The following is a 25,222-nucleotide window of genomic DNA, read 5'->3' on the forward strand; positions in this document are numbered from 1 at the left end:
TTTGTTACAGAATGTATTTATTTTTGTTGTAAAAAAAAAAAAAAAAAAGTATTTTTTTGTGAATTTGCTTTAAAAGTAAAGTTTGGCCATGGCCTGAAGAAAGTTCTTCTTTCTCTTCTGAGCAGCGAGCTGCAAAACTTCCTCTGGGTTACTGGAGTTGAGCTCTGTCTGGCCGATAGCCTTAATCTGTTTAAATCATAAATCAGCAATTATATATACACAGTATCTCACAAAAGTGAGTACACCCCTCACGTTTCAGGAACCATTTTAGTATATTTTCTTAATGGACAGTAGTATAGAAAGGAAACTTGGATATATTTTAGAGTGTCCAATGTGTAGCTTATATAGCGGATTTACTGTCCTCCTAAAATAACTCAACATACAGCAATTATTGTTTTAATAACTGGCAAAAAAGTGAGTGAGTACACCCTCAGTGATAACAGCTGTATGTCGTGTAACCATGTAAAGCCACATGTCCTATTCATCATGTTCATGTTTTTGTCTGCTTGACAGGACCATACTAATTTGTGTATCTTGTATTAGAGTAGTTAAAATTAGGTGTTTGGAGTCCAATTCTCTCATACTGACCACTGGATGTTCAACATGGCACCTCATGGCAAAGAACTCTCTTAGGATTTGAGAATTATAATTGTTGGCCGAGAAGATCAGTAACACCCTGAAACTGAGTTAGGGTACAGTGGTCAGGGTCATACAGAGGTTTTCCAAGATGGGTTCCACTCAGAAAAGACCTCACAAGGGTCCATAAAAGAAGTTAAGTCCTTGTGCTGTGCGTTAAGTGCTGAAGCTGCTCCAAAAAACAGACGAATACAACATTGCTTTACAGGTTGCAGAAGGTACACTTGCAAAGGCGGTGCTGGATAACAATGGTGTTATCCAGCAAAATATTGATAGCTTGGACATAGTTTTGACATGTTCACTTAGGATGTACTCACTTTTGTTGCCAGCTATTTTGATAATAATGGCTGTATGTTATATTAAGAGGTAAATCTGTACTGCACATTGACTATTTTAAAATATATCCAAGTTTAATTTCTACAGTATTATCCCTTGAGAAGATTATATATATTATATATATATATACACATACACACACACACACACACACACAGTAATCGTTTTAGTATATTACACATTACATAATATAAACACATACAGTTTCTGTCACATTGGAAACAGTCAAAGGTTTTTGAGAGACACAGACTTGTTCCTTTTGTTTCTATGCAACCAACTACGTAATTTAATGGGATGATAAGATTTAAGTTGACCAAACTAATATATAAACGTAAAGATATTCAACTTTAGTTTCACTGAAAAAAACCTTCCTTTACATAACAATATAAGAATGACAGCTTCAGGTCATTGGTTTGTATGCTGAAGTTGGTTCAACAGTCCAGATGGAATTGCATGGTGGAATGATAGAAATGTTGGTTCATTATTCCTTTCATCCGGAATAAGTGTCCAATCTTTCCTGTCCTAAAACAACCCCAAACCATTAAGCTTCAATCTCCATGTAAGCGTCCTCTAGTAAATGCATTTTAACTAGTTTGTTGCTTTAAAACAAAAGAAACATGCATGTGTGACAAAAACCATATGACACTTTTTCAAAACTTTGAACAGGCTTTGTTCATGTGTGTATATCATACATACATACATACATACATACAAAAATTTTAGTATTTCTGCCAAAAAAACCTGAAAATAAAAACTGCCACATCAAGTCTACTGTATAATAATGTAAAAAACAGATTTAACTAACGGCCTCATTTTGCACTGCTCGTAGATATGATTTATAAAATACTTACAGCAACTTGTCTTTTCTCAATCTCCCCACGTTTGTTATGAATATCTACAATGGAGTAGAGTTAAGGCTTCAGAAATGAATCAACCCTGAAACCACATTGGTTTTTGTGAGGACACGGACACTCGGTCCTCACAAAACAATTAAACACCCAAACAAGTTTCTGAAAGGATACGGGTCAAATACTCCAGAATGGTCACGTCCCAGATGTAATCGTAAAATGAATCCATGGAATCATGACTTAATAAAAAGAATAATTGTTATATTACGCACATACTGGATAGCATGATACCACAAAGCATTTTTGTTTTCCTTTATACCTGTTCTGCTCCTGGAGAGCTTTGAATGCAGTCATATAATCGACTTCCCTCAGAAACTGGCAGAGCACAGCGACCTACATAAACAACCATAGTGTAACATACATGCTTCCTGTTTATACACATCTTTAATCAAGTACTATTGGGTGCACTTACCTGAGTGTGGCAGTTTAGCAAAGAGCAACACTTAATCATTCTCTTCAGTACCTGTTAAAATATGTGTTACAAAGCTTTTTAAAAAATGATAGTAATAATAACAGCTATAATTAGAGCAGTAAATCCAGCTAATTCCCACCTTTATACACTATATTAACAAAAGTTCCTGGACATTTGACCATAAGATCGGCTTTCTGGACATCCCAGGTTGCATTATACAGTACAGGAGCAGCCTTTAGAGGCTTCACTGATTTCATGAGCTGGTAATTTAAAGTGTTTTTTTTTTATTTATTTTTTTATTATGATTATTATTCATTTCAGTTTGAATGTATGGCTTTTTGACCTCTAGTAACAGTAACCCCACATTTAACAGGGCATCATCACACCCCTCTGTGTTAATTACTTTTCTATAGCAGCATCCCACAATGTGTTTCATTACATAATCTAATGAACACAATGATAATATAAGCAGTATGTGACATCATGATCATCAGGTTGTACCTGGTCAGTGTAGACGTCAGGAGGGACAGGTTTGGTGAAGAAATCCGAGCACACAGTGCCTGCCTGTAGGTAGTAGTGCACAGCAGCTGAGTGCTGGTTCGTCACTGCTTGGAGAGAATTAGACAGGAGAGAGCCAAAAGATTAGTTATAGACATGTGCGTTACTAATGACTAGAGATATTTTGCATGTAAATGCTTTAGTATTTTTTTTTATTGAGCCTAGTCCACATTAATACAAAGATTGAGATTGAAATGAAATATTTTCCTCAATCATAAAGTTGTTCCAGTCCTTCTACAACCAAAAACACACCTTTTGGAATCTACTATTCTGCTGAATAGATAAAATTAGTTTCTGCATTGAATTGTTGGTAAACATAGAATATTTGAGCAAACTTTTCCAACCATATGTGGTTCTTCTCCAAACTGTTACCACAAACCTGGAGGCACACAACTATATAGGATGTCTTTGGATGTGGTAGCATGTTTCTCTTTGCTTGAACTAGGAGACCCACACACTGTTCCAGCATGACAATGGCTCTTTGCACAAATCCAACTCCAAGGAGATATGGTGTACATGGTTTGGAATGGTAGATCTTGAGTGGTCTGCTATAGAGATCTGATCTCAACCTCATTTAACACCTTTCAGATTAATTGAAACGCTGACTGCACCCTTGGCTTTCTCCTTACCTACATCAGTATCTGACTTTACTAACACTCTTGTACCTGTATGAGCACAAATCTCCACAATCACACTCCAAAATCTAGTGGAACATCTGTCCAGAAGAATAGGGACTAAATGTGGAATGAGATGGTCAAAAAGCACATACAAATCCTATGGTCAGGTGTTTACTAACCTTAGTCCATATAGTGTAACTTGTGATAAATTTGATGTATTGTATGTATATAAATTGTGGTGTAAGATCAACTCCAATGCTGTTTCCTGTAATAATTATTTCACACTTGAATGCTTTGTACAGTATGTAAGCATTACTGTGGTATTAAACTATCAAGTATCATCTATTCACTATAATGATAAAGCTGTAATTATTACAATAAATACATATATTTTAAATATTTATTAAATCTCAATTTATTTGCTTTTAGTGCCTTTAACATTTAAGAATAAAGACTTTTTTTTAAATCATTTCGGTCTCTAATTCTGCAAGAAAAAAAGTAAGAAAAAAATCTAAAATATTTATACTAGGTCAGATCATATTCTGATATAAATATAATTATAAATGAAGTTAGTAAAATGAAAAGCAGATATATAATAAAAGTTTAAAAAAAGATAGTAGTACCGCTCAGTGTGGAAACCAACATTGGAATAAAAAATGGATCCCCAAATGAGTTTTAAACAGCAACACTTGCCAAAGTATATGTCGGCTTGGGTGATGAGCCAGGAATGGTTGTTGGGGTTGAGGGTGAGAGCATAAGTTACGAGCTCCTTCACTGTTACTGCTACAGCCTCCACATCAACAGACTGTATACTGAAAGAGGTACATCACACGATAATGATTAGGATGATCATCATCTTCATAATCAAACCTGAAGCTTCTTTGAAACAAAGCTAAAGAAATAACCAAGGCAGGGCAGCATGCATCTGTTTCAACATTAACCAGGACCTGAATTATGTGACTGTCAATACTATTACCCAATCCTTTACACACATTACTTTTCAAGCGTATTGAACTAACCAGCAGAAATAAAAGTCTTACTTTGCCAGAGAGGAAGGCCATATAGACAGATGTTCTGCTGTCACTTCATTCACAATGTCATCCTAATAAAGAAGTTCATTACAATAGGGTTAATGTTTAAATTTACGTACAGTGGTCATGTATATTCGATGTGAAGAAATTTGATGATTTGTTGAAACGTACCCTTACGATACAATGCAGTCTCACAAATAAAGAGATCAGTGTGGTCAGCACCAATGGCTCCTGAAAGAAAAGATGGTGTTATATGGTGTCTCAGTGTCGTTATTGGTGCCATTTTTCTTTTTTCTTTTTTTTTATTATATTTCTCATTTGAGAGCTCACAATTTCACCATATTCATCTTTGACCTATGTATATAATATATATACAATATTATAATGTGAGCACGGAAAGTATTTAGACCCCCTTACATTTTCACTTTGTCGAATGAATGTTTAGAACCATCTCAAGGATGATCAGAAGAAATGGATAGCACCTGAGTTAAATATATGAGTGTCACAGCAAAGGGTCTAAATACTTAGGACCATGTGATATTTCAGTTTGTCTTTTTTAATAAATCTGCAACAATGTCAACAATTCTGTGTTTTTCTTTCAATATAGGGTGCTATGTGATTTTAGCAAATGGCTGCAATATAACAAAGAGTGAAAATTTTAAGGGGGTCTGAATACTTTCCGTACCCACAGTATATATAAGAAGCATGTATTCAGAGACCATGTGTGTTGTATGTGTGTGAAAACACTATAAAATACATGCAAAAGCTACACAAACTCACCCGCAGCTTTTTGACGAACGTGATGAATTTACTCCTGAGCGCAAAAGAAAAAAAATTCAGTAATATTTTCTAAACAGGAAATTTTTCCCTAAACACCAATCTTCACCCATGGTCTACTTACATACAAATAGAACCATTTCCTGAAGGTACTTCAGGGCTTATTGTTCTGATCTCAATAACACAATATACTGTACAACGGCACAAACTTGTGCATATACACGTCAGATAAAAGAGCTCATGTAGATACAGGAGCTTCAGGGATAATAAAATATCTCAAAATCTTTATAAATTAAGTGAGCAAAAAGGCATCTCAGAACACACTATTTAGAACCTATAGGCTTACCGAATGCACAACAGCAAAGAGTTCACCTTATTGAGAATGAGTTCGGAGTACAAATATCGTAAAAGGTAATCAGGCCTTGTTGACTGTGTGTCTCACCTGGGTAGGATGCCGAGTGAAGAATCTCTATGTTTGATGAGGCTGACTCGTCCATCGTTGGTCCGCTTGTGCTGGCTGGACACGCTGCAAATCTGAACCACTGCTTCCCACAGTTCTTTAGCTGTGCGCCGACATTCTTTTGGACCTGGGAGCTCCTTACAGGTGGAAGCCAGAAGCTGCCCCAGCTACATGCAACAAAAAACAGGGAAATGATCAAATGAGACATAAATAAAATATAATCATTAACACAAGACTGATCAAATGATTATAAGCAAAATATAATACCGTATTTTCCGGACTATAAGCAGCTACTTTTTTCCCCACTCTTTGAACCCCGCGGTTTAAACAATAAAGCGGCTAATTTATGGATTTTTCCTGGGTTTCACAAGATTCATGCCAAAAAACTGAGCCCCATAACATTAGACCAATGAAATTGCGGAACGGGTTCAGGTGAACCAATGAAACTCTTTATATTAAATCAGATGCGCTCCCACTGAATCGGGCCGCACCACATCATAAATATAGATGAGGTTCCTCTGACGTTTGACCTGCCGCTCACTCGGACTGTCTACAGGAAATGCGAATCATTCGTCACACTGAAAACAACCGGGCATGAAAAAATGCACTTCACCTGTGTTCTGAGCTGCACGGCATCGGGAGAAAAGCTTCATCGATGGTGATTTTTAAACGCATGACGATGCCAAAATAGTTGTGAAAGGAAGGAGGAAGACAGTGAACAATGACTTTCTTGGTAGGCTTGTGTTTAGATACAAGCCGTGTAACAGACACTGTTTTTCGTTAAAGCCTGAGTAAAGTTCATTAGTTTCAATGTAGGCACCTGCGGCTTCAAAATAAAAATCTTAATTTTTAATCTAAATCTTGTCAAATTCAGTGGGTGCGGCTTATATTTGGGTGCTCTTAATAGTCCGGAAATTAAGATACTAGCAAAATTTACCTCCAGATCATTAAACAAAAACATAACATATCCTCACCTTAACATAAGGGTTGCTGTTCACCAACGACTGAGGCACCTGTAATGTGAGATACTCATTCTCCCTCCAGTTTAACATGAACGCCACACACTCCTCCCCAATAACCTGCCTGAGTGGAATATCTGAAAGAAGTTATGAAATTCACATCACATACTATATCATCAAATAATATTAACTAATCCGTATAGTGGAACCACATTAGATTTAAGATGAATACCACATGAAGAAAAAAACCCTCTTATCTTACCGTGGATTCTCATCTCGAGGTAGCCTCGCACCCTGCTCACCAGGTCCGGAGGAGGTCTTTCCATCCCACCCTCGGCCTCGTGTGCTCGCACCTCCAGCAACAACATCTCGTTCAACATAACCTGCCGCAGCTTCGGTGAGAATTCGGTCACCAGCTCCAGGCAAGCCGAAAAAAGCTGCCTTGCATGAACAAAGTCCTACGACAAGTGTGTCACAATGGAATGATGCAATCACTTTCACTATTACAATGATTTCAAACTGATGTTAGAGATCATTACATACTGATCTCTATACATACCTTTATATTAACACAATGAAGCCCTTTAGCCAGGAGAATGTATAAGAGGTCCCGAGTGAGGTTGTCCTTTATGGCGAGGATGACATTTAAGTAGTCTGTAGGAACTTCCCACTAGAGACAAAATAAGCAGGAGAAACAGGGCAGCATATATTTAGTCAAAAGTTCTTTGTTTGTTCTGATAAAAAAATAATAACAGTCGGATGATAACATTTTATGCAACAGGAACCAAATAACCACCTAAAATGCTCTACACCAGGGACCTTTGTTCTGAGACAAGTTCTGGTTCATATGTGTTTAATAAGAATAGCAGGACTATATATTTTGCTGTCATTACGAGAGCGCCCTCTAGAGGCGAATCACTGATAACGAATCACTGTTTTTACAAAAAAGTGAAGGGGTATTAATACCTTCCGAATGCACTGTATATGTTATGTCAAATGTATATTAAGGCAAATGTCCTATAAAGACCTTAAATAGTTCTGACCTTGCTATTTACTCTCCAATAGGAGCGTTCAGCCATGCCATGAAGCTCAATGAGGATCTGTCTAATCTGCCGTGCATCCAGTGAGAGAATGAGCTGCTGTTCCAGTCGACCGATATTCACAATAGCAGAGGCTATAAATCAGTAAAAACAGCATATTGTTAGAAGATTTTGTATATAAAAACTTTCTCAACATAACATAAGTAGTATGACATCGCACACCTGGGATGTCGTAAAAAGAAGGCAACGGCTTGGCACTGAGGTTGACTGTGGCTGATCTTCTCCTCATCTGATCCAGCAAGGTTTTCTTCTCTTCATCGGAAAGCAGTTCCATAAACAGCTTATGAGATGAAACCATGTAGGCCAGAGGAACCTCCTCTAGCCTCTCACACAGATTCCTGTGTATAAATATTCTCATTCAGACCACATGAAACATTAATATAATCTTGCACTAATCAAGAAAACTCGGCATGACGTATCTCCAATACGAGTACTCACTTGAGAAAGAGAGCCATTTTCCGTTTGGAAGTCTCTGAAGTATAATCTTTATCTAGTGACCTTGTACATACCTATAAAAAATACATGAGAAAAGCTTTAAAAGAGAAAAAAAAAAGAATATTTTTATGCTCATGTCAGTTTATAATCATGTTTTCACTCCTGTACCTCTAGCAGGAAGCTGATGTTGCGTTTGCTGGGTTTGAGCATTAGCTGGTGGAAGCGGACACTCAACACATGACTTTCCAGAGCGTCTCGTACAGCATTGCACACACACAGCTTAAAGCACACCTCCTCCAGAGCCGTGTCCCTGTTTACACATACTTGATTATTCATGCAAGTGCTTCATTCAAGCTATAATAAGTTGTTACTAAACAAACTGTGTTAGAACAAGAAATTGAATGTAGACTTATATAACTGGCATGTAAAAGACAATAAAGATCTCCTGACCAATCAAAATTGATAATTCAGTAGCCCTTTACAGCTTAAAGTGTATTACAACAGACCTGAAATTTACATTTACAACACCTTTTCCACAATTTGTATTTGCTTTGTATAACTAAAAGTGACTTAAGTACAGGTAAAGTTATTAAATCTTCTCAATAAAAATAAAAGGTAGCTCATAAAAAAAAATATATATATATATATATATATATATATATATATATATATATATATTTTTTTTTTTTTTTTTTTTTTACACAGTGGGGGGTGGGGTAAGGGGTTCTAGTGTAGTTCAAAAAAGTATGAGAGATAAAAAATAAAGGTTATAAATTTCAAACTACTTGTTTTTCTTTAGTTTTTAAACTTGTTTTCAAATGAAAGTTCAATAACAACAAAAAAAACACTGCATTCCATGACTTGAGTTTAATGTGAGTTATGCACTTTTGCAGCAACAAAAACGTTTATAACTATAAAAGTATTCATGATAAAGAGAGAAATCGCAAATACAGATTCAGAACAACTTTCGATTCGACAGCATTTCACTTTCGGCTGGCTCAGCATCACTGTCTGTCTTGTCTGCCTACATCTCTCTTTTTGCTGAGGTTAGCGCATTTGTTCTCTGCCCAATCAATCAGTCAGTGCAGTAGTTTCCAGGGTGCGATTTTTTCCCCCTTGAATTATTTTTATTCAGGTTTTTTTTTTTTTTTAGGTTTTTTTGCTTGGTAACAGACACGATTTAAAATGTGGGTAAAGAACAACAGTTCAAACAAAACATATTTAAGTAAAAGTAAAATGTATGGCTGCAAACATCTAATCGATAAAATCAATACAAATTGATAATGAAATCTTTGTCGACGAATGCAGTTATCGATTAGTCTGGCTGCTGAAGTTACGGGTTTGCGTGACGGTAAGATAACACACCCGCTTGCAAAATGGCAGAAAAAAGTGTGTGCCCCAAGTCATCCAAAGCAATGAGTGCATTCCATATTAAATGCAAACACGTGAAAAGAAAACACACTGGTGTCACGTTTGAAGGCGAGACATCAGCATGGTGAGCAAAAACTGTAGAATCCTCATCATGTTAAAAAAGTATAGTTTAATAAAGTGCTATTGTGTAAACTGTTTGTTTGTAACTTTGGGAAAGTCGCACTGGATCTGTTCTTTCGTGACTCGCTCGCAACAGGTTGCACAATCAGCTTCAATTCAACCGGTGCGAACAAACACCAAATCTAAAAGCAGCAAATAACAGCAGCAACTATTAAAAAATGTTGTGACTGTTGTGGTTTTTAGCGAATGTTTATGCATTTGTACACCAATGCATACTTTTTTTTCTTTTTTTTAATCAAGCCTGGTTGCTTGCTGCGTTTCTCCGTTCCATTTTCTTTTTATAGCATTTGTCTACTACAACAGTAACTTATCTGTTTTCAAACGTGATTTACTGCGACATTAATGCGTTCAAATTCTTGTTTATAATGTTTGTGTATTTAAATTATGCATAGATTATGCAAGATTAAATTAATTATATATTCTTGATGCTTATATCTTCACAACTGAATAAAATGTCTATTTTCTTCAACAGAAAATGTCAAAATTATTATATTTTATATTGATTTTTTAAGCATGGTTGTCAACTTGTCATTTTCAAAATACAATACAAATGTTGATTTACACAAATTATCAACAAGCAGCTACTATAATCTTTAAAATGTCAAAATTTAAGACAGTTAAACTCAATTATCAAAATAATTGTTAGTTGAAGCCATAGTAAAATGGTTGATTTTACAAAGTACAACTACACAAAAAAACTACTCAATTACAGTAAGACGAGTAAATGTAATTTGTTACTTTACACATGGGTGTATAACCGTGTGTCTCACCCTTGCTGAACCTTGTGCTGAAGCTCCAGGTGAACAGAGTGTCTGAAGCTGTTCGGCAGACTGCGCGTGACGTTGTCTTTAATGAAGGCTTCAATTAGTGCCTGCAACAAACAGAAATGTCTGTATGTAAAAATAAACCCAGTTTTACACAAGACAATTTTCCCACAGACCAGGGCCGGGGGGCTCTGAGCGAGTGGCCCGTATGTTGTCACGCACAATAACGTGCATATTATATTACTATTATGCATTTTATATGATTTAATTACATATATAATGAAAATGTAACTAACACGAATGCAGGAAATTGGCATTGGTGGTCTTTTTTCCTTCAGACTACAAAGGTCTGACAGCACATTCCACACTGAAAAGAGAATTAGTACTGACCTGGTAGTTACGAGTCTTGATTAAGTTGTTGATGAGGCAGTAAGGAGTGAGCTGGGTGTCACTGGAGTCTGAGGAGCCAGTCAGTGTTCTACATGCCATCCAATATCCTGCCAGACGCTTCTCATCTAGATGACAGTGGAGGGGATCGGGCCTCAGCTGCAAGCAAACCCACATACATTTGAGATTTAGTTTATTTATTTCTGTTGTTGTTATTCATTTTCAAATATTGTTTTGTGTTATCTGAAAGTTTGGAGGAAAAAAATATTTAAATAGTGTAAGAAGGAATAGCTGCCACTGGATTCACTAAAAAAAAAATATATGCAGAAGTGCAGAGATGATAAAGAAATATCAAAAAGAAGCCTTGCAAATTTGTAGCCAAAAATACCACCAAGTATTACTGCAACCAAGAAACAACAGCCAAAGAGACAGAGAGGGGAGAGAGAGAGAGAGAGAGAGAGAGAGAGAGAAAGCTGGAAAAGAAGTAGGGAAAAGGAGCAAGAGAGAGAGAGAGAGAGAGAGAGAGAGAGAGAGTAAGAGAGAGTAAGAGAGAGAGGCGGGGGTGCAGAGAGGTAACGAGGACTAGAGAGAGGTAGAAAAAGGGAGAAAGAGGTATAGACAGAGATAAAGAGAGAGGTGGTGAGGCACATAGAGAGGTAGAGAGAGAGAGAGAGAGAGAGAGAGAAAGAGAAATCGAGAAAGAGGACAAGTTATAGATAGATAGATCGAGAAGTGTTTTAAATCTTTGCAAATTAAAAAAAAAATAATAATAATTCACATGTACAGAAGTCTTTTACAGCCTTTGCCATAATGCTCAACATTTAGCTCAGGTGCGTCCTGTTTCCACTGATCATCCTTGATGTGTTACTACAACTTGACTGGAGTCCACCTGTGGTAAATTCAACTGATTGGACATGATTTGGAAATAGGATTGTATCAAGGCACAGATCTGTGGAAGGTTACAGAAAATTTTCTGCAGGATTGAAGGCCCCAATGAGCACAGTGACCTCCAACATCCATAAATGGAAGATGTTTTGGAACCACCAGGACTCTCAGACCATGAGAAACAAAGATTAAACTCTTTGGCCTGAATGCCAAGTGTCATGTATGGAGGAAACCAGGCACCGCTCATCACCTGGCCAATACCAACCCTACAGTGAAGCATGGTGGTGGCAGCATCATGTGGGGCAGCTGTGGGATGTTTTTCAGTGTCAGGAACTGGGAGACTAGTCAGGGTCGAGGGAAAGATGAATGCAGCAATGTACAGAGACATCATTGATAAAAACCTGCTCCAGAGCTCTCTGGACCTGACTGGGGCAACGGTTAATCACCCACCAGGACAATGACCCAAAGCACACAGCCAAAATAACAAAGAAATGGCTACTGGACAACTCTGTGACTGTCCTTGAGTGGCCCAGTCAGTACAGTGGTATATGGAGAGTGAAAACAGTGTATGGATTTGTCTACCTTGTTTAACAGCTCCCTCGTTTTGCGGTAGTGCTCTTGAGCTTTGGCATACATTGAAGGGTCAGAACAGCCTTGCTGGAAGTAAATTCCCCCTAAATCATAATGCACCTGCAAAAAACAGACTTTTTTTGCAAACATTTCCATTAAGATGAATAAACAAATAAGTCTGACAAATCTTCCAGCTTCCCAGCATCTCTCAAAGAAATGATTAACAGAATTGCTCAATCCTTGATGGGGTTTTTCCTCTACCTGACAATGAAGCTCATCAGCACTAATCCTAAGGCCAGCTGTGGAAGACTCGGTCTCTCCGTTTGCTGTACTGGCATCAGCAGCCAACAGGTCCAGCGTCCGCATAGTGTGGATGTAAAAATCCTTCTTAATGTTCAGAGCCCCTTCTAGCACTGTTATGGAGTCTGCGGCCTGCTCCTTCAGCTACCAAACAGAGTGACAAATATGAAGTTCATCAATGACAAGAGGTTGAAACCTGCTAATTTTACCCTACGAGAAGTTAAAAGGCAAAAAATTTCAATTTGCTAGAATTTTAAAGGGGAATTGAAATTCACAAAGTCAAACACAATATAACAATTAAACAATGCTGCTGAAAGAAACGTGGAATTTCGTGCAATTCGATAGTTATTTCATTGTTTACACTTCCTATTTTACATCATGTACTTTTTTTATACAAATTGATGTAAACATTCTTCACAAATACACTATGTGGTCAAAAGTATTGGAACACCAGCCTCTTCCAACCATGCAATTCTTCCTCAAAAAGGATCTTTGTTACCACAAAGGCACACATTTGTATAGAATGTCTTTGGAAGCAGTGGCATTACAATATTCCTTCACTTGTACTAGAAGATCCAAAACTCTTCCATCATGACAATGCCCCTGTGCACAAAGCCAGTTTCATTAAGATATGCTTTATATGGGTTGGAGTATAAGATCTTGAGTGGCCTGTTATGGAACTCTAACCCCAACCTATTAAAAACCTTTGGGATGAATTAAAACACTGCACCCCAGGCCTCCTCACCTACATCAGTACCTGACTTTACTAACACCCTTGTGGCTGAATGAGCACAAATCTCCACCAAAATCTAGTGAAACATCATCTCGAAAAACTAGAGGTTATTATAACTGCAAATGAATTGGATATAATGAACTGCATATAGAAATGGATGTTCAAAAAGCACATATGAATCTCATAGTCAGGTGTCCACAAACTTCTGTCCATAAAGTGTATAAATCATCATGTCTTTTAAAGTTCTTGCAGAACCGGAATAGTTAAATGATTAAACATTTACGTCTTATTTAAACTTGTAAGGCATGTTGGAGTCTTTGAGAGAAGACTTTTTTTTTAAGTTTTTAAGAAGTATGTCTTACCACACTCAGTATATTCTCAGTCAGTTCCTTTTCTTGTTGAACCAGATTCATCCTAGCAGAAAAAAAAAGTTAGATTAGGACATCTCCCCACTCCCCCTGCCAAAGATAAAACCTTTATTAACATACATACATGTTCATCTGGTGTGGTCCAGGTTTTGCCTGTTTCTCAGGAAAGCTGCTCAACACTATTGTTCGAATGGCCCTTTCAATGAAAGTGACAGAATGTGGTTTTATACACCAAGAACTGGACCTAACAACTACTTACATCACAATTCCACGATTTATACTGTCTGATGGTTGATAGAGTTGGATCCAAAACCTCCAAAAATGTTCCTGAATCCTCACACTTTCCTACATACTCACCAGCGGTTGTATATTAAAACTGCCATAGCAGTAGTGGGAGGTAGTGTGGACAGATCCAGGTCTACATGCTTGACTCCAGGAGGGACTTTACTGACACACAGCAGCTCATTCAGTAGCATATTCAGCACAGGAATGGTCAGACTGGAGACAGGAAACAGGAAAAATAATGTTAGCAGACCGCCTCACACCCACAGTCAAACATTAAGGTGAAAGCTTAAAGATTTGGGGTTGTTTTGCAGCAAGGAACGAGACTTGGAGACTTATTCCTGGTAAAAGAAAATACTGAACCAACATGGCTACCATTCCATACTAAATCCTACCGGTCTGATTGTTACTATTTTGTAGATTTAAATGGAGAACTGTACAGGTTAGTGCAAGTGAATTATGGGGTGCCACATGGTTCAGTTCTAGGACCCCTGCTTTTCACAATATACATGCTTCCCTAGGGAAATATCAGAAGGCATGGGATTAGCCTCCACTGTTATGCAGATGATACCCAACTATATCTCTCATCGAAACCAGATAATTCATCCCAATTGACCAGGTTAACTAAGTGTGTTAAAGAATTAAAAGATTGGATAATGCCTAACTTTTTATTATCAAATTCTGATAAGACAGAGATTTAGCTCATCAGCCCAAAAACCATTGCACAGAAGCTCCAGCACTTCAACTTGCATTTAGAAGGATGTACTATAACTACTAGTTCAACATTTAAAGACCTAGGAGTTATTTTAGACAGCAACTTGTCTTTTGAAAATCATATCATATAATACCAACTTGTGCTTGTTAATATCATAAACAGCAGCTATGCTAATTCCTCTCCAATGCTTCTTTCTCTATCCATCCTGAGGCATCCTGAGATTGCGCCAGCTCCAGTTGTGTTCCACCTCATGAAGATTATGGACCTTTAAAGAAGTAGATGTTGACCCAGCAAACATCCTAAACCATCTAGAGACGTACCAGCGCCATTTGGATCCCAATGTAGAGTTTGGACGTTGGAACTCTGAGTGTTAAAGAAGCTGGTGTTGGATCTTTGATGATCTCAAATGTTGAACTGGTTTATGAGTTGCTCAGTAGCTTCCATAATGTCAACTGACTGTATAAGACTGTAGAAAGGATATTACTCAAAATCACACACTCCAGTGCTCATGGGAGTTCTCACTCTTCAGTGTTTTGTATTGTTTTAAAGATTTATAATCACTCTTGATGTCACCCAGGTGGGGATGGGTTCCCCTTTAGAGTCTGGTTCCTCTCAGGGTTTCTTCTTTGTGGCACTTGGGGTAGATTTTCCTTGCCATGGTTGCCCGAGGCATAGACACACGTCATTTACTTTAATTCATAAATTCTGCAACAATGTCTATTGTAAAAAACGAATAGAAATAGAAATTTAATTCAGCAGTATTGGGGCTGATACCTTCCCCATACAAGACAATGAACTGAAAAGTGTATGTCTAAGCTCTAGATCCTCTAGCTTAATCCTACTTAACTGCTCCAGGATGAACTAGATTCCAATGTCAGAAAGAAATCTCCAATTAGAAAAGAACATCTTTGGCAAGTTTTACAAGAGGCATGGCAAAGAATTTCAGCTGAATGATTGTAAAAATAACTGTCCAGTTGCCATGGGTGTGTAAAGGTGTACATTCTAAGGAAGGATTTTTAAAAATAAATGCAAGTCAACATTTATTTTCATACTCCTAAATTATCTAAGACCATGCATGTGTCTCTCAAATACCATAAAAGACTGGGGGTTTCCAAACATTTGACAAGCACAGTTGTGATGGATTGTGCGTGAAGGGATGGTTGAACAGCAACAGGCTTTATTTTTTTTGTCATAAAGAACTGCAGCTAGTGACACCTTGGACTCGCGCATGCGTGAGGCAGAGAATTTCGTACAACTGTACTTACCATGGACAAACCCAGGATGTGAGATTGCAATACTAACAAATGACAAAATCCTGACATATCTAAATGATCTCAGTGATCATCCTAAACAATCAGAAACTTTTAAGCCAAGTGCTGCCTTATGTGTGTTTAATCCTTTACAGAATTCAAAATGATTAAATAAACCAAGTAATTTTGGGCAAAATAATGCGTGCTGGTACTCTAGGAGTTAATATGGAATTTTTAAATTTCTGACAAATAAATATCAGAAAAAAATCTGAAACATGTTCCTTTATGTACCTATTATAGGAGCTATAGTTCTGCTGAATATACAGATAAGTGTTTTTACTGAGTTGCATTCGATCTTCTTGAATTAATAATAGTGGAATTCCAAGCATACTAATATTCTGTCTACATCCTTAAGACCCCCTCACCCTTTCTCTAGCACATCCAGGTCCCACCGAACATGTGCTGCCACTTTGAGAGCGAGCAGTTTGAGAGTTCGATTGCGCCGGTTGTCTGCAGGAGGTTGGACCTGATTCTGCTCGTTCACAGAAGGCTTAGAGGCCTGCTCCAAGAACTGGACGACCAGCTGCACCGAAGGAGGGTCTGTTTTGCAGGACAGAAAACGACAATGTTATCTTTCAAGATAAACAAAAAGTTTGTATTCTAGACAAGAAAATAAAAAGCAAATCTAACAAACGTTAATAACACTGGATGTGACGGGCAAAATAATTATCGTGTGATTTATTTAGAGCTGTTCTATGTTCTCTGAACTTAATGTTAATTAAAAAAAAACTTGTAACAGTGCTGTAACTAATTCAAGAAATGCTACCAGGTCAGTGTCACTTTCCACTGGACAAGTTGATTGCTTTATTCCACAAATTTTTTGGTGGTGTCCAAATACTTAGGAAACTGACTGTATTTATGTCAAACTTTAAATGTTTCACACAGTGACCAGTGTTTTTCTTTATTTTCGTAATTTTAAATGTTTGGCCCGTCTGGTACAGTTTACGGGAAGGTAACTTTAAAATCTTGAAGCAAGATCAGCATATGCAGTTTATTTACACTCAAAACAGAACAAGCAGCAACCTTGCAGCCAACATCGTGTTCAAAGTGGACAAATAAACAAGGTATAGTGACCTGGGCTGCTTTTATGTAAATGGTGCTCAAGTAAAGATGGATCAAGCAGAAACTCAAACCAGGAGGTCTGTGGTGGAGTGTTGGGCCGACTGCCACTCACTGCCTCCCTGTCTGCTGCCTCAGCACTCATTTTCACCTGGAGACACACACACACACACACACACACACACACACACACACACACACACACACCTTTGTCAGATCCAGTGGCATGATTATTCATGTAATGATCATGTTAATGCTATATCTATGATACATAACCATTATCTTCCCTCTGAGTCTGAGTATTTCGAATGAAACCACAGGGTTTTACAATCCTAGTGTGGAGACATTCATTCCCAAGATGGGAAAATTTTCATACACACAAAGAGAGAGAGAGAGAGAGAGAGAGAGAGAGAGAGCGCAAAAGGGAGAAACAGAGAGACAAACTGGGAGAGAAAGAGAGAGAGTAAGAAAAACAGTGAGACAGGGAGAGACAGAAAGAGAAAGAGGTAAAAAGAGAAAGAATGAGTGATAAACATAAAGCGAGAAAGACACAGAGAGACAGACAGACAACATATATATAATCAGAGAGAGAGAGAGAGAGAGAGAGAGAGAGAGAGAGAGAGAGAGAGACTCATTTCCAAACCAAAGCCTTACTTTAAGTTTACCCATAGTGCAGTGTGCAGAGGAGAACTACCCCAGCACGACCCCAGAACTGCCCCTGAGAGCTCTGAGTGCTGAAATGAAGTAAGAGAGCAGTAACATCAGCTGAACACCAGCAGCTCCAACACTCACCAACTCACCGGATTTCCGCTCGATGAAGGAATAATGATGAGATTTGCTGAGGATTTATTTTAAAATAATAATAAAATATCATATAGAAAATTTAAATGAAATATTGTTAAAAAAAGAATCACTCGTTTACTTCATCTTCCTCTTTCACCCAAACACCACAATGCAAGGTTGAAACAACGTAAGCGTTCACAGCGCCACACAGAGGACTGGAGGACAACACAGAGCACGCACAGACAGACAGACAGACAGAGATAGGAATAAAAGTGCCTTATTTTATAAGAGAAACTGTCATAAAATGGTTTTCATAAAAAGATACACAATGATTAACGTGATTAATGTGTCGTTAGTAGTTGTGCATATAAATATATAGATCCTATTCCACATCTAGTTTCCATTTCCCATAGACCATTGGTCAGAAAATTCAATCCTAAATAAATAATGTAAGTAATATTCTGAATCTTTACATTTTTGCATGAGTCAATTAGTTGTAATATTTTATTAATTTGCTGCAGAGGTTGGGTTCATTTTTATTATTTATCCAAAATCAACATAATGTCCATTTATGCTTCAACATCAATTCCAACTCAGGATGTTTGTGTTGGTGGTGTGTTTTGGGTGCAGTGATGTAAAGTATTTGAGTAAATGTACTCTATTACTGAGTATCAAAGATATCAGCAACTTATTCTCTCGACTCAGCTATATTTATGATTCTATATATGTACTTTTTACTTCACTATATTTTAATTGACAACGATTTACCGATTTCATTTTGCATCTCGGTTAAAGATGTCATTTTAGCAGTGCCGGCCTCATTTTCAGTCCAAGCCGGAATTAATTTTAAAAAAAAACTTGAGAACTAGCTTTTGTTGAAGTTAAATTAAAAAATTGTTGTCTCCGAGACTGAGAGGTGCATCAGCTATGAAAATTTGATTTTACTTTTTCTTAAATTATTTACATTAATTTTATTTGTCCGACTTGTTTGATCTTTGTTTCATTCTGGCATGTTGAAGTTTCTAGGCTAAGGTGTTTTCTTGGCTGAGGTGTTCAATTTGGAGGATGGAGGAATATTTTAGGAAATAAAACCTCACAACCTCTCACTTTTGGCTTTTAAAAAAGGCATCTTTGAGCCTACATTCAATATGATTCAAATACTCAAATACTGTTTGAATCAAATACTCCACGACTTTTAGTCAAGTCAACTCATATTTGAATTGCTGACTTTTAACTTGTAATGAAGTAGGTTTCACAGTGATGTATCTATACTTTTAATTAAGTATGATTTTCAGAGTTTTTTTCGGAGCAAAAAAATACTAAAACATGCCAGAGCACCTCACAGTGAACCTGTGAATCAGTTGAGAAGATACATAAGCATCATCCTCATCAGGTAAGGATTGGGCCTAATTAGTGACAGGTGGAACCAATCACTACTGGTCGCCTAGCTTTCTTAAATACATGGTTGGCCGGCAGGTGTTCAGTTCTTGCATGGTGTTAGAGTGGTTGGACCATGGCAGGGAAAGTAGTTGTGCTTTTGTTATGTTGCCTGGAGTTGTTTTTGGTGCAGGCTTTTCAGGAGTCCTCTGCTTATGCTAACCAAAATAATGAAGACTTCAGTGAAGGAACTCTCTCTGTGCAATTTCTAGACTCACGTCAGGAGCTCAGACAGCCTGAGAAATATGTTGTCTTGTGTGGCAAAGAGGCTTTCAAAATAATTTTACCCTCAGATCCTCTTATTGAAGTGAAGGTTTTGGGTATGTATAACTATAGAGGGGAGGGCATATTTGGTGGTGGGGGAAGGTTCTTAATAAAGAGTCTAATTTTGTTTTTCTGATCTTTTTGTCAGGCTCATCTATTCTTGGGGTAACAAAAGAATGTGGCTACTCCCTGACAAATGAACAAGGCAACAATGTTCTCCATGTCCGCTTCTCTGGCTGTCATGTCACTGTTGAGGTGGGTGTTTGCATGCTAGGGTACATGTATTTTTACCAAGATGTGTTGGAACAGGGATGTTGGTTTGCTGTAGTCCTTTTGTGTGAAACATGGTTAAAATGTAAAATGAACTTCTCAGGTCTTCTCAGCTTTTTTTTTTTTTTTTAAACTAAACTTAAACATGCACAGAAATGCCAGGGCTATAAAAAGAAAAGTTAGCACAATGTTGCTGTGGCTCCTTGGTCTGTACTGGAAATACAATTTGTAGTGTGTTGCATATGTGTGTGATTGCTGCCACTTCCTGGTCATTGCCAATGCTAGAGATATGGATAACAAGGGAGTGAATGAATTGAGCCTGAAAGAAATGAGGACATTTTGTTAAAGTATGCTGCAACAAGTAGAACATGTCTTTTAGAATATTAAATGTAAAACATGCAAATCTTTATTACCCAGATTGGCTCTAACAAACTACTTAATTTAATGTTTCCACTTAATTTTCATCAATTCAATTTGTGACAATTCAGTGTTGCTTTAATTTGATTCTATTTTATTTTTTATATCATTTTATTTAAACAAGAATCCTTTTATGGTTTTAAAAATGTAAACTGAAGTTCACAAGTGTTTTATACTTATTGAATGCATTCTTTTAAGTGTTCTTTATTCCAATGTTCTCATATTTACTAATGTCTCCAGGATGGCAGATATACCCTACAACTGCTGTATGGCAATAACATGGGACCTGCCGAGGTTGCCACAGTGTCCTGTGACTCCAACTCTGGCATGGCATTGCAAAAACTCCGGGTGTCGCGTTCAAATGATCAAGATGACTGTCCACCTGCTCCGATGCCTGCCTTGACACCATATCGAAAGCTCTCTCAGGAGTATACAAAAGGAGGTGAGCTACATTACAGGTGTCCAGCAAATCCACATGTGGCTTCATTCTAGCTGTAGCTTGGCTTTATTTACTTGCTGGTAATTGTAAGCATGATTGTTCTTGTAACTGGGCATAACTTAATTACACCATATTCTGCAATGTCTGTGTCAATGTCCATGTCTTAAGTCTCCTAATGCAAGCATGGGGTATTTTTGTCAAGTATATTTGCATAGGATGCTTACAAAATCTGAATTGTAGCTGTGTGTACAGTGCCTGTTTTGTCAGTATGTGTGCAAACTGATGACTAATCTGTCTTGACTATATAGGTTGTGACATTCCTACTAGTCAAAGGCTGCCCTGTGGTTCTTCTGAAACGACAGCAGCGGAGTGCAGGAACAAAGGATGCTGCATGAACGTGACCGATTCCTCCTGTTACTACCCAATGGACCGTAGGTTGCTGTGCACTGATCCAAGTGACTTTCAGAAGTGTTTATCCTGATGTTACATTTTTCTCTTCCCCCATTTCCCCATTCCTCATTGTCTGTTATATAGAATGCACAGCTGATGGGCAGTTTGTGTTTACTATTTATTCTAATATCACAACAATTCCTGTGAATCCCACAAGTTTGATTGTGGTGAACAAGAACCCCTGTAAACCTGTCTACTCCACCAAGGATTTTGCTACCTTCAAGTTCTCAGTGACCGAATGTGGAACAAAGACTTATGTGAGTCCTACTGAATTGTATCTGACTGAGGCAAAAAACAAAGGCCAATTTGAGTTTCGTTTTTTTTTTCCCCAACAATCAGAATGTTGGCGACACAACCATTTACATGGCTGAAGTACGGACGGCCATCAGAGCTCTTAACCTGAAATACGGCATCATCACTAGAGACCATCCAGTCAGGCAGGATATGTTTGTGCTTTAGAAGCTTTAAATTTCCGGTGTTGTGTCTTTGCTTTAGTTTTAAAGTTTTGTGTCTTTATAGGCTGATGGTCGAATGTCGTTATTCAAAGATCAGTCCAACGATGAGGGCCACTGCTGGCTACATGGTGGTGAACCCAAATGTCCCAGCCTCTGTGAGTTCTGGTGGGCTATATGGTGTTCAGCTCAGGATTGCAGATGGTATGGTTTTCTTGCAATGCTTAATACCTTTTTGTTTGTTCAAGAACTTTGTTCATGAAGGACAAACTGCTTGTGTAGTTAATTTGTTTTTTCCATTCTCTTCCATTCAGATGAGACCTTCTCCTCATTTTCTGCACATGGTCATCTGCCCCTGAAGGTTCTCCTGGGTAAACCATTGTACCTGGAGGTGCGACTAAATTCTCCTAAACCTGATGCCACACTTTTAGTAAACTACTGTGTGGCATACACTCGCTCTGGTACAAACGCCTTGGTTCTGCTCTATGAAGGGTAAGTTTGTCTGGGTGGGGGACAGAGCTTTGTAATGTAAGCCACAAGGAATTCCTAATTTGATCATATTTGGTATGGTTTAGTATTTGATCAAGCAAGACAAGAAGTCCTTGAATGCAAGACCAATGGACCATGTTAAAGTGTTAAGAGTGGACATGGTGAAACTTCACATAATTAAATTGTGACATGACTCTTGGCAGTGATGAGTGAATTCTAACTTGATTTACTAGATGCACCTATTTAAGTGTTTGCCATATTTTCTTTTTTTTTCCTTCAGTTCAGTTGTAATAGAAACCGGGAAAGTGGTAACTCTGTGGACAAGTATTTAAAAAAAAAAAAAAAAAATTTGCATACTTGTGCAAAATCTGTCTGGAGGGTTTGTGTAATTGCTTGTACATGAAATGGTGCTGAAATCAGGTTAAATTACTTGGCTGTCAATATCCAAAAATCAAATGCCACTACTAACTCTCACTTGGGGCAACTGTCCTTTTTTTTTTAATTATTTTATTTTATTTTTTTTTCTTTCCCCCCCAAACAGGTGTCCTGATCCTGATCTCTCCTCTGCACAATCTTCAGTCCTTCGTGTGCTGGACCTGCCACAGACTCCTTACCAGCGCCGCTTTGTGGTGACTGCCTTCCAGTTCATGAACGTGACTACTCAAAAATACATCAATGAGGAGGTACAGTATCACTTTAAATGTTTCTTTTGTGAACTACAATTTGGTTAAATGATGATCTAATTTCTTTCAATAGATTTACTTTATGTGCTCCACTGAAGTGTGCTTGCCTTCTGAGACTCCATGTCGCAAGACCTGCTTCGATGGGAAGGCATGTTGATTTTATTACACTACAAGTAAATGTACTGAATTGTTTGCAGCTGAAATGCTTCATGCCAGACTGAAAGCCTGGACTCACTGTGCATAACTGTTTAATATTTCACTGTTGCTGGATTATGTATAAATCCTCACTTATATATTTTTTTTCTTTCTAGGCATAACATCTTTCCAATCAAAGGTGAATGCTGAAAACTGAGCTTTCAATATGCAGTATTAAAACTTCATTTTAAAAAATTCTCTTGTAATCCTTTTTCTATTGTGACCTGACTGTACTTAAAGGTTTTTTTTTTTTTTTTTTGCTGCAAAATGCTTTGAGTGCTTCCTTATTCAGAGTTGAACCAATTCTGTTGTAAGCCTGCTCTTTCAATCAGCTACTCAAATGCAGTGCAGGACATTTTGCTGATGCCTTTTTATTTTGGTGACACTCAATCTACTGCTTTATTTAAAAATCATGCTTGTCTCGTGCAAAATGGTGGGGTGAATGCTAGAAAGCAGTTATTCTACAAGCAGACTTATTTTGAGAGGTTGCCGGTTTGAGCCTTGAGGGAAGATCTGATGACTAACTTTAAAACAATTGTTATTGGAAAAGCATCCTGAAACTGATCAACAGCAGATTAAGTTTCAACTCATGCAGCATTACCTCTATTTACACCATAACTGTGTTTTAAAAAAAAAAAATAATAAAAAATGCACTCGCTTTAATTGTCTGACTTCTCAGATTAAGTTCATGTGCTTTTCAGACTTCATGTCATGAGATGCTTGAAGTTCAATGTTGGAAAACATCCAGAATAGTATGGGTTTTAGACACATGACTGACTTTTGTTTATATGCAACAAACTATAAAAGGCAAAAACATGAATTGTACAGTGATTAAAAAGTTTTGTGGCCAGAAGAGTAAATGTGACCTTGTCTCTAACAGCTGACTGAACAGGAGAGATGTTTGTAGACTGCCTCACACCCATAGTCAAACATTGAGGTGGAAGCTTAATTAGGTTTCGAGTTGTTTTGGAGTCGAGAAGGTTACATTTACATTTGCAGCATTTAGTAGACGCCCTTATCCAGAGCGACGTACACAAGTGCTTGGAGTCTCTAGTAATGAATAAATCTACACTGGTACGCAAGATTACAAACTTAATTTAAATATAACTCTTGAATTCTACAAACTTGGAAAGTGCTAATGTAAGTGTTCAGGAAGAGGTAAGTCTTCAGTCGTCGCTTGAAGATAGTCAGGGACTCTGTTGTACGGACATCTAGGGGAAGTTCATTTCATCACCTTGGTGCCTGAACAGAGAAGAGCCTTGAAGTATACTTACCTCTCATTCTGAGAGAAGGTGGTACCAGTCGAGCAGTGCTGGAGGATCTCAGACAGCGTGGTGCAGTGTGAGATGTGATGAGGTCACTGAGGTAAGCTGGCTCTAGTCCATTTTTGGCCTTGTAGGCAAGCATCAGTGTTTTTGATTCTGATACGTGCAGCTACTGAAAGCCAGGGAAGAAGCGCAGCAGTGGGGTGGTGTGGGAGAACTTGGGCTGATTGAACACAAGCCATGCAGCTGCGTTCTGGCTCATTTGCAGTGGACGAATAGCGTTCAGTGGAAGACCTACCAGCAGAGAGTTGCAGTAGTAGAGTCTTGAAATGACAAGAGACTGAACAAGCACCTGTGTGGACAGAAATTGTCAAATCCTTCTGATGATGTAGAGAAGAAATCGACAGGAGCGAGCCACATTAGCGACATGTGGGAAGGACAGTTCATTGTCCATAGTTACCCCAAGGTTACGAGCAGTGGCTGAAGGGGAGAGCAGAGTCATGAAGTGTTCTTTGGAGATCTTGACCTGGAGATGAATCACCTGGGATGACCAGCAGTTCTGTTTTGTTTTAGTTGGTGAGCACTCATCCATGAAGATATGTCTGTCAAGCATGCCGAGATCCGAGCGGAAGCTGTGGTATCTGATGGAGGGAAAGAAAAGATTAGTTGAGTGTCATCTGCATAGCAGTGATAAGAAAACCCATGTAAGGATATGACTTCACCAATGGATATGGGTATAGCGAGAGAAAAGGTTAGAGACTTATTCTGGGTGAAAGGAATACTGAGCCAACATGGCTACCATTTGATACTTCAATTGAAACCAATTTTGCCATAAGACAATGACCTGACGCCTGCGTCCAAGCGCTGTTATTTAGAGCATTTGACAGGATTATCTCTTATGGAATGGCCTGCCCAGTCACTGCAT

At 38.0% G+C, this 25,222-nt stretch overlaps 2 protein-coding genes across 6 annotated transcripts; one reads left to right on the plus strand and one right to left on the minus strand.

Moving 5' to 3' along the window:
* Positions 1-26: 26 nt before the first annotated feature.
* On the minus strand, positions 27-18,132 carry ints8 (integrator complex subunit 8). Of its 5 annotated transcripts, none has more exons than XM_046835026.1 (29): positions 18,076-18,132; positions 17,946-17,991; positions 17,169-17,304; positions 16,460-16,634; positions 14,145-14,285; positions 13,912-13,983; positions 13,782-13,833; positions 12,648-12,830; positions 12,399-12,506; positions 10,935-11,090; positions 10,551-10,651; positions 8,398-8,539; positions 8,233-8,303; positions 7,957-8,132; positions 7,738-7,868; positions 7,254-7,364; positions 6,957-7,152; positions 6,710-6,831; positions 5,718-5,902; positions 5,279-5,312; positions 4,670-4,729; positions 4,508-4,569; positions 4,161-4,279; positions 2,794-2,897; positions 2,293-2,343; positions 2,140-2,213; positions 1,995-2,059; positions 1,824-1,867; positions 27-186 (listed from the first exon to the last, which is right to left on the minus strand). In XM_046835026.1, exons 1-29 carry the CDS (start codon positions 18,078-18,080, stop codon positions 70-72), a joined length of 3,039 nt encoding a protein of 1,012 aa, XP_046690982.1. In that variant the 5' UTR covers positions 18,081-18,132; the 3' UTR covers positions 27-69. The 5 variants fall into 5 exon arrangements, with proteins under 5 accessions (XP_046690982.1, XP_046690985.1, XP_046690984.1 ...); XM_046835029.1 differs by having other exon boundaries at positions 17,954-17,991; positions 18,076-18,091; XM_046835028.1 differs by having other exon boundaries at positions 17,954-18,113.
* A 1,280-nt stretch (positions 18,133-19,412) lies between these two features.
* Positions 19,413-23,695, plus strand: LOC124375761 (zona pellucida sperm-binding protein 4-like). The gene is made up of 11 exons (XM_046834366.1): positions 19,413-19,693; positions 19,786-19,892; positions 20,565-20,766; positions 21,072-21,194; positions 21,298-21,470; positions 21,553-21,650; positions 21,733-21,869; positions 21,980-22,157; positions 22,696-22,837; positions 22,911-22,985; positions 23,149-23,695. The coding sequence occupies exons 1-11, from the start codon at positions 19,450-19,452 to the stop codon at positions 23,152-23,154; spliced, it is 1,485 nt and encodes a 494-aa protein (XP_046690322.1). The 5' UTR covers positions 19,413-19,449; the 3' UTR covers positions 23,155-23,695.
* Positions 23,696-25,222: the final 1,527 nt, after the last annotated feature.

The sequence above is a fragment of the Silurus meridionalis genome, chromosome 22, assembly GCF_014805685.1.
Source record: "Silurus meridionalis isolate SWU-2019-XX chromosome 22, ASM1480568v1, whole genome shotgun sequence".
NCBI classification, from domain to species: Eukaryota; Metazoa; Chordata; class Actinopteri; order Siluriformes; family Siluridae; genus Silurus; species Silurus meridionalis.

What these genes read in the sequence shown, in the direction of transcription:
- ints8 (XM_046835026.1), bottom strand. An exon ending in GGACCACACCAGATGAACAT is followed by an intron (nt 13,834 to 13,911) that starts GTATGTATGTTA and finishes TTTTTCTGCTAG; the next exon opens with GATGAATCTGGTTCAACAAG. An exon ending in CCAAGCCGACATATACTTTG is followed by an intron (nt 2,898 to 4,160) that starts GCAAGTGTTGCT and finishes CTCTCCAAGCAG; the next exon opens with TGACGAACCAGCACTCAGCT.
- LOC124375761 (XM_046834366.1), top strand. Translation starts at nt 19,450, where the DNA reads ATGGCAGGGAAAGTAGTTGTGCTTTTGTTATGTTGCCTGGAGTTGTTT. An exon ending in TATTGAAGTGAAGGTTTTGG is followed by an intron (nt 19,694 to 19,785) that starts GTATGTATAACT and finishes TCTTTTTGTCAG; the next exon opens with GCTCATCTATTCTTGGGGTA. An exon ending in TTGGTTCTGCTCTATGAAGG is followed by an intron (nt 22,158 to 22,695) that starts GTAAGTTTGTCT and finishes CCCCCCAAACAG; the next exon opens with GTGTCCTGATCCTGATCTCT.